General features: G+C 54.2%; 1 protein-coding gene across 2 annotated transcripts; it reads right to left on the bottom strand.

Moving 5' to 3' along the window:
- Nucleotides 1–773: 773 nt before the first annotated feature.
- GPN2 (GPN-loop GTPase 2) lies at nucleotides 774–13,452 on the bottom strand. Of its 2 annotated transcripts, none has more exons than XM_070079024.2 (5): nucleotides 12,795–13,452; nucleotides 11,746–11,902; nucleotides 10,879–11,039; nucleotides 7,511–7,641; nucleotides 774–4,159 (listed from the first exon to the last, which is right to left on the bottom strand). In XM_070079024.2, the coding sequence occupies exons 1-5, from the start codon at nucleotides 13,203–13,205 to the stop codon at nucleotides 4,087–4,089; spliced, it is 933 nt and encodes a 310-aa protein (XP_069935125.1). In that variant the 5' UTR covers nucleotides 13,206–13,452; the 3' UTR covers nucleotides 774–4,086. The 2 variants fall into 2 exon arrangements, with proteins under 2 accessions (XP_069935125.1, XP_089157384.1); XM_089301258.1 differs by having other exon boundaries at nucleotides 3,772–4,159; nucleotides 12,712–13,426.
- Between the last annotated feature and the right edge of the window lie 7 nt (nucleotides 13,453–13,459).

Here is a 13,459-nt window from a genome sequence, read left to right as displayed (position 1 = left end):
CTGTATATTCTTAATTATACAGTATAATTTGTTAACTAAAAAGAGCAAGATGAAAAACAATTACAAAATATTCCATGGGGCCAGAGTTGTGGCACAGCAAGGTTAAGCCTCTGCCTCCACCGCCAGCCTCCCATGTGAGCGCTGGTTCCAGTCCCTGCTGTTCCACTTCCCAGCCAGCTCCCTACCAATGTGCCTGGGGAAGCAGGGGAAGATGTTCCAAGTACTTGGGCCCCAGCCAACTACATGGGAGTCCCGGATAGAGTTCTAGGCTCCTGGCTTTGGCCTGGCCTAGCCCTGACCATTGTGGCCATTTGGGAAGTGAACCAGTCAATGGGAGATCTCTGTAATTCCGCCTTTCAAGTGAATAAACAAATCTTTTAAAAATTTCACTTAAATACAAAATCCATCCTTATATATTTATTTTTAAAAAGATTTATTTGAAAATTAGAGTTTCAGAGAGAGAGAGACAAAGTGATCTTCTATCATTGGTTCACTCCCCAAATGCCACAATGGCCAGGGCAGGGCCAGGCTGAAGCCAGGAGCTTCTTCTGGGTCTCCCATGTGGGTTCAGGGGTCCAAGCAATTGAGCCACCGTCTGCTGCTTTCCTAGGCACATTAGCAGGGAGCTGGATTGGAAGTAGAGCAGCTGGGATTTGAACCGGCACCTATGTGGTATGCTGGCATTGCACGCGGCAGCTTTACCTCCTACATGTCAGCCCCACCATCCCTATGTATTTATACAAAAGACTGAAAGAATACACAAAATGCATTCATACATTTGATAGACAATTTATTATTGGTTGTGAATATTAATGATCATTTCTGTTATAGGATTATAAGTGACTTATTTTCTCTTTTCATTTTTCAAAAATTTTTTTTCATTTTTATTAGGAAAGAAAAAAAACAATGAAGACTTGGATTGAGTTCCTGGCTTCGGACCCAGCCCAGTCCCCGCTGTTGTTGGGTATTTGGGGAGTAAACAAGTCTTGGTTGTGGTTGTGGGGTAGGCATTTGGTGCAGCTGCTGGAATGCTGCCTGGGATCTCACATCCCACACCTGAGTTCAAGGCCAGTTTCCTGCTAATAGGTAAGGTGATGGCCCACGTACTTGGGAGACCCAGAATGAGCTCTAGGCTGTTAGCTTCTGCCTGACCTAGCCTTGGCTGTTGTCGGCATTTGGAGATTAAACTAGCAGATGGTAAAACTCTTTCTCCCTCTTCCTTTCAAAAAAACAAATAACTTCAAGATGGCTGCCATGTGCCAGTCTTACTGAAGATGAACGTCCCCTTACCTTACACCATTGTTCACTGAATGGGCCTCACTTGGAACCCAGGCATCTCCCCATCTGCTCGATGCTGTCCCCTCCCCATCACCTTGGTGTCTACAGAGAACAGAAGGTCATTTTGCCATCAGCGGGAGATGGAAGCTCCATTTATTGGGGGAAGCAGATACATCTGCAGTCACACCAAAGCCTGAAGTGACTACAGAGGCTAAATGCTGGGGGCCTGCACATGAGGTCATGAAGTCCGCGGTGACGCCTTCCAGCCCCATCTGGGCCATTCTGGTGACAGCTGGGGCCTCACCGACGGGCCAGCATCAGAACTCCTGACCGCAGCTATTGGTGCTGTCTTAAGAAACCCGCACGCCCTGATGAGGGATTTGTTCAGCAGCCCCGGCGTCAGGATTCCTGGGCTCCAGGCCCCACAGGTGACTCACAGCCAGCCCCAGGCGGTGCCTCCTGGCCTCAGTTTCCCTGGCTTGCTCTGCTGGAACTCCCCACCTGCTGTACAGGGTGTTAATAGGGCTGAGGTGCTTTGAAGTCCAGATGAAAGAGGCTGGGGAAGCAGCACCCCATCATTATCCCCTCTGCAGCCAGGCGTGGGAGCCGGGCCGGCTTTCAGACCGTCCCAGCCACAGCGGCCTCCCCGCAGCGCCCACTCTTCTGCCTTCAGCTCCAGCTCCCGACACTGGCAGGCAAGGCTGTTAGCCCTGTGTCAGTGCTGGCAGAGTATTTTCCCAAATGGAATTCTCCAGCGGCTCAAACCACCAGTGACCTACCTTTCCCTTAACTTATACATTTTAGGTGCCCCAGTTCTTTCTGTCGATGGCTAGATTCTGTCCAGCGAGGGCGGAGACGTTTCACCACTAAGTCAACCACAGACGCCACATTCACAATTCAGTCAGCAAGGCAGGCTATGAAAGAGAGCTGGGCCAACTCAAGTTCAAATCTTCACCTTTTGGTCTCATTTCCACAAAAAGAGGTGCCAGGTGGGCATTGTGTGCTGAGCAGTAGGCCGCCACTTGGGTCGCATGCGTCCTACACTGGGAATGCTGGTTCCAGTTCCAGCTTCCTGCTGTAGGCCTGGGAGGCAGTAGATGATGGCCTGAGCTCTTGGGTCCCTGCCACCCCCACAGGGGACCAGGATGGAGACCCTGGCTCTTGCTGGGCTACTCCTGGCCACTGCAGGCATTTGGAGAGTGAACCACCAAATGGAAGATCTCTCCGTCACTCCCTGTCCCCATCACTCCATCTTTTGGGTAATGGCACAGTGATATTCCCGACTGTCTAACTCGAGGAGTTGCCGTGAGAACCATCAAGGGTGAGATGTGTGGAAGCTCTCTGTAAAATACCACAGCTTCAGCTGTTAACAGGCCCCAAATGTGCACAACCACCTTCCCCAGCTGTCTCCAGGTTGTAATTGTAAAAAGTAAGTCGGGGACGCCACCTACTGGCTCAAAATATGTACTGTACCTGACCAGCGGCAAGAGCAAAACCAATCTCAATTTTGCCACACCTTTGTAACTGTTATATCATACACTTTACATTTTCCTTTAACCAACTCGGTTTGTAGAAATAGCATCTTTGAGGTGAACTTATAATTATTGTCATAAGTGTAAAATTAGGCTGAAACCTGCCAAAAAGAGCAAAACTATGAAATACAAAATAAAATATTAAATAGGACGGGGGTTGGTGTTGTGGTGCAGTGGGTTAGCTGCCTGCAGTGCTGGCATCCCACGTCGGCAACAGTTCGAGTCCCGGCTGCTTCACCTCTGCTAATGTGCCTGGGAAAGCAGTAGAAGACAGCCCAGTCCTGCTGCACCCATGTGGGAGACCAAGAAGTCCTGGCTTCAGCCTGGCCCAGCCCCGGCCATTGTGGCCATTTGGGGAGTGAATGAGTGAATGGAAGAGCTCTCCCTCTCTCTCTTTTTCAGATAAATAAATATTTTTAAAATAAGTAGGACGTGTTGCCTGGAAAAGGTGGAGCTTGAGGCTCCCCGATACAATGGGGATTAACAAAACGCACGACTGGAGACCCTCAGTTCTCCAGCAGATGGGGCGGGCTCGGCCCGGAGCTGTCGTTTGGGACCTGCACATCCCGTACGAAGTGCCTGGGTTTGAGTTCTCCGCTTCTGCATCCAGCTTCCTGACGATGTGCACCTGGGGGCGCAGCAGGTGGCGACTTCAATACTTGGATTGAGTTCTGGTTCCTGTAGCCTGGCCCAGCTCTGGCTACTGCAGGCATCTGGGGAGTTAGTGGAAGATGGGACATTTCTGTTGTACTGTTTCCAAAAAAATCATTCAAAAGAGGAAAGGGGAGAGGAGGGGAGAGGAGGGGAGGGGAGGGAGGAAGCCAGCCTCTAGGATGACACATTAGGTGCTTGGGAAACACTGTCGGTATGAATGGGACTCTTCCAAGGGAGGGTGACATCCCCTTCGCTCTGCCCAAGCTCCCTCAGCCTGGAGGATTGAAGAAACTTTTTCAGCCACAAAAAAGCAGAAAATAAACTCTTATATTGTAGCACTTTCCAGCACAGCCCAAGCGGGGCCACTGTTCAGCTCCTGGTGCCAGGGCCCACGGCTCCCGGGCACTGCGGAGGGTGTGGTGGGCACTCCGCTCGGCGCCACGTCTGGCTTTCTGGCCAGAAACCCTTCGCTGGATGGCCCCGTGCCAGCATCCCGGCTCTGGCTCAGAAGACTGCTCCTGGGTCTGTGCCCGCTAAGCTGGCCAGCGCTCACTGCCCACTGGGAGCCTCTGCTTCCCCAGTGCTGGGTTATGGACCCTGTTTTCCAGGGCTCAGCCCGCAGCTAGAGCTGCATGGCTTCCTGCTCCACTGTCTGGTCCGAGGGTGCCAGGTATTTCTCTTGGATGCCCAGCGTGCTGAGGGAGGGTGTGTCAAGGTGATAGCATAGGCAGATGGGAAGCTGGTCTGTGCAGGATCAGACCTCCAGGGATGCCTGCCCTCCAATCCCCCCCACCCCTCTTCCTTCTCATTACAGCTTCACACCACAGGCCGCAAGGACCTAGGAGATCTGGGAAGCCCACCAAGGCAGCCAGACCTGAGTGCTCCTGGCTTTGCCTCTTCCCACACTGCTAGGCTCACAGGTACATCACATGGCACCGAAGTCAGGCCAGGGGGTTCAAATCCTGCTTTTCCCACTTCCTTCTTCTCATCCGTAAGTATCACTTGCGTTGTTGTGAGGATCAAATGGGACAATGAACAGGAAGTGCCGGGCATGGCACCTGCACATACTGGGTACTCAATAAATGTTTGTGACTTCTCTTTTTCTGCCAGAGAAGGAATTTATGGGGGCCGGTGTTGTGGAGCGGGAGGTTTTGTTACTGGTTCCAATATAAGCACCCCGTATTGGAGTGCTGGTTCAAGCCCTGGCTACCTTGCTTCTGGTCCAGCTCCTTGCTAACGTGCGGGGAAGGCAGCAGACAGCGGCCCCTGCCACTCACGTGGGAGCCTGGGTGGAGTCCTTGACTCAGAGCCCAGCCGCTTCATCCACGAAGTGGCCTTTCTGTGCCATCCCTCTGGCTCCAGCCATCGGAACCCATCTCACCCCTACTCAGACTGATTCTGACCCGGGCCCCCGCGTCACTCGGGGAAGCTGCCTCTGACAACGGCTCAGCGCCACTGGAGTCCATCTTGCCTGACCTGTCGCGATCAGAAACCCTTCCCTGAGTCCATGCTCTGAGCAGGGCCCCAGAAGCTCTGCATGTGGCCCCATTCGCCACAGTCCAAAGCCCCGCCCACAAGTCACGCCACCCAATTTGAAGCCCCTACACCTCTGCCTGTAGCGTTCCTGTTCCCACTTAGGGCCAGCACAGCCCAAGCGGGGCCAATGTTCCTGGTGCCAGGGCCCACGGCTCCCGGGCACTGCTGAGGGTGTGGTGGGCACTCCGCTCGGCCCATGACCTCCGTGAAGCTTCTCTCACCCATCTGCCCCCCTCAGTAGAGCTGTTCACTCCCTTCCTTGTGCCAATCTCTGGTTTCTTACCCACAGTGGAGTGGAACCTTAAGGGGGTTAGGATGAGGGGCAGAATCTAAAACTAGCACGAATATGTATGGGCAAAAGTGCCCTGGGACACTGCTCCAGGGGCTGGCACTGTGCAGCAGGAGGTTAGGTCACTGCCTGCAGCACCAGCATCCCATACCCAGGCGCCAGTTGAGTCCCAGCTGCTCTGATTCCAATCAGCTCCCTGCTAATGTGCCTGGGAAAGCAGCAGACAGCCCTAGTACTTGGGCCCCAGATGGAATTCCTGGCTCCTGGCGTTGGCCTGGCCCAGCCCTGGCCTTTGTGGCCATTTGAGAAGTGAACCAGCAGATGGAAAAATCCCTTCTGTCTCCCTCTCTCTCTGCGCCACTCTGCCTCCCAGATGAAAAATAAATCTTTATTAAAAAAAATATTCTTCAAATCACTGGTTAAATGCAGCGATATCCACAGTTCTGTGAACACAACCCTGTGTGACGCGCGGAGCACATGAAATGATGTGCAGTAAAATATTACAGCAACATAATACACAGCTCTTTAAATCCCCTTCCTCTTGCTAGCACATGTAGATGAACTGGCCAACATTACCCCCGGTGCAAGGTGGCCCCTTTATGGCTCCATCACACCCCACTGCCACCGTTCCTCACTCCTCTGCTTCTGGGAGCTCTGTCCCCGCACAGGAAAGCATCTAACACAGAGCACAAAGCGCTGGCTGGAAGTGAGGCTCTGCACCCGAACAGTCTGGAGCCCCCCTCGTCTCCTGCATCCCATGTAGATGTGGACTCTGAGGCCATCGGCCTGGAGGGCCGGGGCTGCCCTGTCCTGCTTCATGTCCGGTCTCTGTGATCTGACAGACACCAGCCCGTGACCACAGCTCCCTCACCAACTCTGCTCAAAGGCCTCACTGTCTCTTGCATGGCTCTGGACACAACACATCCGGCCTGACATCGTGGTGCAGCAGGTTAAACTGCCACTTGCTGGTTTTACGTCTTGGTTACTCCACTTTTTTGTTTCAAAAATGTATTTATTTGAAGGAAGGGTTAGAGAGAATCTTTCAACCCCTGGTTTACTCCCCAGATGGCCACAACAGCTGGAGCTAGACCAAGCTGAAGCCAGCAGCCAGAAGTCAGGAGACAGGAGCTTCGTCCGGGTCTCCCAGGTGGGTGCTGGGGCCCAAGCACTTGGGTCACCTGCTGCTGCTTTCCCAGGCCATTAGCAGGGAGCTGGATCAGAGGTAGAGCAGCCGGGTCTTAAACTGGTACCCATTTGGGATGCTGGTGTCACAGGTGGTAGTGGCTTTACCTGCTATGCCACAATGCTGGTCCCGCTACTCCACTTTTAATCCAGCTTACATGCCAAGGAACGGAGCGAAGATCGCCACCCTTGTAAGACGCCAGGATGGAATTCCTGGCTCCTGGCTGTTGCAGCTATTTGGGGAGTGAACCAACAAATGGAAGATCTCTCTCTTCCTGTCACTCTGCCTTTCGAATAAATAAAGTCAATCATACACACACATCTACAGAACACATCTGCCATCTGCCGGCTCCCACCTCATCTCGCCCTAGCCCTCTTCTGCCTCGGTGACTGGCACAACCACCCATCCCACCGTCTAAGCCGGAAGCCTGCAGCCTTTGGTCTGTTCCACCCGTAACCGTTTAGTCACCAGCTCCTGCAGTCCGCATCCTTTTCTGATCTGTGTTCTCTTTCTAGTCTCCCTATATATGTATTTCATTCTGTTCTCACTTAGCAGGACTAAAACTCCGCCGTCCCAAATCACATCCCTTAAGTGTGCTTTCCACACTCGGAAGAGCTTCTGTAAAATGTGCATCTGATCCAGGCACGCCCTGACAGCACTAGTGGAACAGTACTCAACCGTGAACTGAAGTCCACGCTCTGCAGTAGCGCATCCAAGCCCTCCACTGCCAGCCAGCCTGCCCCTGCACCCCGGCACCCTCCGATGCCCTCCACACACAACACTCCAGGCCAACAGAACCCTTTGCATTTCTCCCAGTGACGGGGTCACTTCTGGGTCGAAGGTGCTGCTGCTTCGGATCGGCATCCTCTCTTATCCTCAGGACAGCAATCCTGAAGCATAGGAAAGACGGTCACAGGGAACCCACCTTCACGGAATCAGTCACCTACAAGGGCAGTGACTGCACCTCCCGAGGCCACTCCTAGACCGCATGTCTCACCCCCTCAGCTACGGCCAGGAGAGGCTGGACAGAAAGGATACGAGGAGAAATGGAAGTCAGCTCCCATTGCTGCAGACATCATGGCTTCCAGGCTTCGCTGCTCTTGGACTCCAAAACAGTAGCCATTGGCTTTATCCACAGCCTGCAGGACTCGCTGGATGCTCTCCTTGTCCTGAGCAGGAAGGACAGAAACAGCCCTGTGAGGATGGAGGCTGCAGTGGACAGCAGGCCTCCTCAAACACACCTTCCCAGGCACCGTCCGGCCCCGTGGTGCCTCTGGGCACACAGCTCCCCAGGCCTGGGGGGAGTGCCGCGTGGCTCTTTCCTGATGCAACCACCCTGACCAGAACACAAAAGCTCCTCCATCTCTCCCAAGTTCCCCTGGATCTCCTACTGTAGACACCATCCCCCATCCTCATCTTTTTTTTTTTTTTTTTTAAAGATTTATTTATGGGGGCCAGCGCTGTGGTGTAGTGGGTGAGACTGCTGCCTGTAGTGCCAGCATCCCATATGGACACCAGTTCGAGTCCTGGCTGTTCCACTTCCAATCCTGCTCTCTGCGATAGCCTGGAAAACCAGTGGAAAATGGCTCAAGTCCTTGGGCCCCTGCACCCACATAGGAGACCTGGAAGAAGCTCCTGGCTCCCAGCTTTGGATCCGCGCAGTTCCGGCCGTTGCAGCCACCTAGGGAGTGAACCAGCGGATGGAAGACCCTCCCACCCCCAGCCTCTCCTTCTCTGTTTAACTCTGACATCCAAGTAAAATAAATAAATCTGTTAAAAAAAAAAAAAAAAAGATTTATTTATTTGAAAGGCAGAGACAGAGAAAGAGGTCTTCCATCTGCTGGTTCACTCTAAATGACTGCAACAGCTGGAGCTCGGCTGATCTGAAGCCAGGTGCCAAGAGCTTCCCTGAGGTTTCCCGTGTGGGTGCAGGGGCCCAAGCAATCAGGGCATCCTCCCCTGCTTTCCCAGGCCACAGCAGAGAGCTGACTGTCCTTCACCTGAGGAACATCAACTCACCTGCCTCCCCTACCCAACCACGTCCCCTGTAAGGCCAGGGGCTTGTTTCAGAGGGATCCCCAGCCCTGGCTCAGTGCCACTGGTCATCAAGGAGGCATTCAGTAAGTATGTACGGTATTTCACTACACTGGTTCATCACCACATGGTGTTAAGAATAGCCCACATCACCGAATGGGGGTGCATCAAATCACTGCTTGTATAGTCCCTGCTACAGTGCCTAGCAGAGAAGGCCTTCAGCAAGTGCTACCTGCTATGTTCACACACAGAATCTGCCATCTCATAACAGAGAACAAAGCATGGATTGGGGCCGGCGCTGTGGCGCAGTGGGTTAACACCGTGGCCTGAAGCACCGGCATCCCATACGGGTGCCAGTTTGAGACCCAGCTGTTCCACTTCCTGTCCAGCTCTCTGCTATGGCCTGGGAAGGCAGCAGAAGATGGCCCAGTGGCCCAAGTCCTTGGGCCCCTGCACCCATGTGGGAGACAGGGAAGACACTCCTGACTTTGGATCGGCGCAGCTCCAGCCGTTGCAACCATCTGGGGAGTGAACCAACAGATGGAAGACCTCTCTCTCTCTACTTTCTTTCTTTTTTTTCTTTTTTTTTTTTTTTGACAGGCAGAGTGGACAGTGAGAGAGAGAGACAGAAAGAAAGGTCTTCCTTTTCCGTTGGCTGCGGCCAGCGCACCGCGCTGATCCAAAGCCAGGAGCCAGATGCTTCTCCTGGTCTCCCAGATGGGTGCAGGGCCCAAGCACTTGGGCCATCCTCCACTGCACTCCCAGGCCACAGCAGAGAGCTGGCCTGGAAGAGGGGCAACCGGGACAGAATCCAGCGCCCCGACCGGGACTAGAACCCAGTGTGCCAGCACCGCAGGCGGAAGATTAGCCTATTGAGCCGTGGCGCCGGCCATGACCTCTCTCTCTCTGCCTCTCCTCTCTCTGTGTAATTCTTCAAATAAATAAATAAATCTTTTTAAAAAAGTATGGATTACAAAGGAAAGATGGGGGCCTGCATTATGACACAGCGGGTTACGCCACCCCCTGCGATGCTGGCATTCCAGAGGAGCACTGGTTGGTGTCTCAGCTGCTCCACTTTCAATCCAGCTCCCTGCTAATGAGCCCGGGAAAGCAGCAGAGAATGGCCCAAGAGAATGGTCCCTGCCACCCACGTGAATGACCAGGATGGAGTTCCTGGCTCCTGGCTTTGACTTGAACTAACATTGGTTATTGCAGCCATTTGGGGAGTGACCAAGTACATTGAACATCTCTATCTATGCCTCTCAAATAAATAACTCTTAAAAAAAAAAAAAAGAAAGAAAGAAAGAAAAAGGGAAGAACCAGGGACAGGCAACTGACATGAAAATTAAGATACTGCTTAAGGGCTGGAGCTGTGGCATCACAGGTAAAGTTGCCACTTGCAGTGCCTGCTGCCCATGTGGGCACTGGTTTGAGTACCGGCTGCTACACTTTTGATCCAGCTCTCTGCTGTGGCCTGGGAAAGCAGTGGAAGATGGCCCAAGTGCTTGGGCTCCTGTACCCACATGGGAGACCCAGAAGATGTTCCTGGTTCTTGGCTTCAGATCAGCCCAGGTCCAGCCACTGCGGCCATTTGGGGAGAAGACCTCTCTCTCTCTGTAACCCTGCACTTCAAATAAATAAGTAAATCTTATAAAAACAAAACAAAACAAAAGGTGCTGCTTGAGATGCCAGCCTCTCATATTAGGTGCCTGGGTCTGAGGCCCGGCTCTGTGACCAATTCCAGCTTCTTGCTAATGCACACTCTGGGAGGCAGCAGGTGATGGCTCAAACAGTTGGGCTCCTGCTATCCATGTAGAAAACTGGACTGAATTCCAGTTCTTGGCTTTGGCCTGACCCAGCCCCAGCTGTTTTTAGCAAATGGAGAATGAATCCGCAGATCTGAGCTCTTTTTGCCTTTCAAATAAATAAATAAATAAAAACAAGAGAAAGGGTAGAGGCAAGTCAGTTCAAGGAAAGGAATCTACAAAGTACCTGTCTCTCCCAGGCGCTCTCTGCAGGGTGCAAGGTAAGAGGCACAGGGTTTGGGCACCTGCCCAGCTGACGGGCCTGACAGACACGCCCTGGACGAGGACAAGTGTCTCGCTGAGGGCTTCCTGAACCCACCTTTTTTCACACCGAGGAGGACGTGTATGGAGGGGACCCAGGACTCCAGAAGAGATCAGGTGAGAACGTGGGCCACTCTCTTTACTGGAATCCTGCCCACCACAGCCTTTCCCACCAAAACCAAGAGGACCCTGTGACAGTCCAAGCCAGGACAAAGACCACTGTCTGCACAGCTTCCTGTGCCCCTGGCTTGGGGAGTCTCAAGCACAGCCAGACAGCAGGGGAAGAGGCCTGCTAGTGCCCAGTACCTGGATGTTCAGAGGGATAAAGGAGACCAGGCTGTAGTCTTCGATGAGCTGCACCAGCTTCTCATTGAGCTGGCGGTAGTGGCGGAAGAAAGGGTCAGAAGCCAGGTGGTCGAGCAGGTAGGAGAGGTCCAGGACCTCTGTGTAGTAGTCCAGGTTGAAGGCTAAGGAGAGAAACCAGTGTCGGGGCAGCTGGCATCAGGCTGAAGTCTGAGGACTGCCACAGTATTTTCTTCTGGTGCAGCATCCTGCACACGGCACAGTAAATTAGCACAGCCATTTCAGAAAACAGCTGTCAGCGTGCAGCAGGCTCCTACCTACACGCACACGCACACTGCCATACCTTGACTCAACAATCTCACTTCCGATAATTTATCCGAAGCAGGCATTCATCGGACTCCAGATCTGCCAGAGCCTCATGCAGAATTTCCTGGCTTCCAAAACCGTTAGAAATAAATGTGGCTGGACCCAGCTGGTCTACGGTATTTTGGGTGCAGCAGCCCAAACCAAGACAAGGCCTTTATGTCTATCTGTCCCTCCACTGGCCCCTTCTCGACACTCAGGCCTCAGCTCAGACGCGACTGCCCCAGAACAGTCAGATACCGCTCAGCCCCCACTCACTGCCGCTGTCAGGTCACCTTGCTTTAATTCCTTCACACCCACGTCACCAACCGCAGCTCTCGTCTCCAGAATCTACAACGGTATCTGGCACAGAGTGACAGAAACGGGCCAGATCAGGACGTGCCTGTGGTTACCATCACAAGGCCTGCGCGGCCCGCCCGAGGCAGCCTCCCTCTGCTGAGACCTCGGCCTCAGCCTGGCCGGCTGCAGCGGCTTGCGCCTTTGCACGCCCGGGGCGGGAGGTCTTACCCAGCTTCCCGTAGTGCTCGATGAGGTCCATCTTGGAGAGGAGGTTGACGTGAGGCAGCTCCACGTGCAGCATGGTGGCCAGGGAGGTACACAGTACCGAAATGAACTTGGCTGGGTCTGTGCAGTAGTGAGAATCCACGAGGTGCACAGCCGTCAGCTGGAAGCGGAAGAGACGGGAACCTCAGAGCCCAAGTCTCCCCCATCAGGCCGGGCACTCGAGACGGCGTAAGCTGTCCCCTTCAGTCTCCTCCTCTTTCTGTTTTGTTCTAATGCCACCCTCATTTCCTTCTCCCAGGACATAAGGGGCACTCTTCCTACAAGATGCCTTGCACCAGCGCCTTCCGGTGGGCGGCAGGCTCAAATCCCACTGCATCTGATTTCATTCTTTCACTTCTGCCCACCGACTTAAAACACTCACCATGTCACTTTTTTTTTTTTTTTTTTTTGACAGGCAGAGTGGACAGTGAGAGAGAGAGAGACAGAGAGAAAGGTCTTCCTTTTGCCGTTGGTTCACCGTCCAATGGCCGCTGTGGCCGGCGCACCGCGCTGATCCGATGGCAGGAGCCAGGAGCCAGGTGCTTTTCCTGGTCTCCCATGGGGTGCAGGGCCCAAGCACCTGGGCCATCCTCCACTGCACTCCCTGGCCACAGCAGAGAGCTGGCCTGGAAGAGGGGCAACCGGGACAGAATCCAGCGCCCCGACCGGGACTAGAACCCGGTGTGCCGGCGCCGCTAGGCGGAGGATTAGCCTAGTGAGCCGCGGCGCCGGCCCACCATGTCACTTTTTACAAAATCCCTCCTTACTCCCAAAAATGCCAACTCGAGAACACACACATCCATTTAACAAATAAGAAACTGAGGTTCAGAGAGATGAACCGACTCTCCCAGACCACACAGCGAGTCAGTGGCACAGCCAGGATTTGAACTCCCATCTATATTACTCCGAAGAGTCAGGCTCAGCCCCTACCTCGCTGTGTGACATGGGGGCGTGGCATCTGTCCTCCTCCCTCTCTCAGTTCTGCAAATGGGTCTCCCTGGCCCGAGACGCACCCTGAGGTCCCACTGTGCCATCTGGGAGAAGATGTTGCGCAGAGCGCCATGGTGTGTGCACAGCTCCACCTGGCCCGGGCAATCGAAGAGGAAGTAGTGACCACGGAGAGGGTCGAGCTTGGCACGCAGCCAGTCCAGGTTGGCTTCCAGGTACTCCATGCAGTAGAGGAGGCCGCCGTTGGGTCCCAGCCGCAGCGCGTCCATCACGTCGCCCAGCCCCACCAGCTCGCCCACGTCCACGGCGCACTCGTAAGGCAGCCCCTCGTTGGCCGGGTCCAGGTTCACCACCGCCACGCGCCGGCCCAGCGCGCGCAGGAATTCACTCATGCCCAGACAGTAGGTGGTCTTCCCCGAGCCCGGCGGGCCGATTACCGCCTGCCCGAAAGCGGTGGCGGGAGCGGCCTCTGCCATGGGCGCACGCGGCCAGGCGCGGGGCAAGCCGAATCAGTGGGGAAACAGGACAGTCAGCCGCGCAGGAGGAAAGACCGACCGCGGGGACAAGACCTACTGGCCTGCAGTTAGCTGGAGGCTGACGGGGAAGGACAAGTGTCTCGTACCACACAACAGCAGAGACCAAGCGGTACGCAAAGGGAGAAAATGACCCGGTACTACCCGATCGGCCCTCGACTTCCGGACAGCGCCGGAAGCGGCGGGCCCTGGGGGCG

The sequence above is a fragment of the Oryctolagus cuniculus genome, chromosome 7 (genome assembly GCF_051225735.1).
Source record: "Oryctolagus cuniculus isolate XC-2025 breed Fujian yellow rabbit chromosome 7, ASM5122573v1, whole genome shotgun sequence".
In the NCBI taxonomy this organism is placed as follows: Eukaryota; Metazoa; Chordata; class Mammalia; order Lagomorpha; family Leporidae; genus Oryctolagus; species Oryctolagus cuniculus.
The sequence above is the reverse complement of the archived record's forward strand: the minus strand, read 5'-3'. Positions and strand labels throughout refer to the sequence as shown.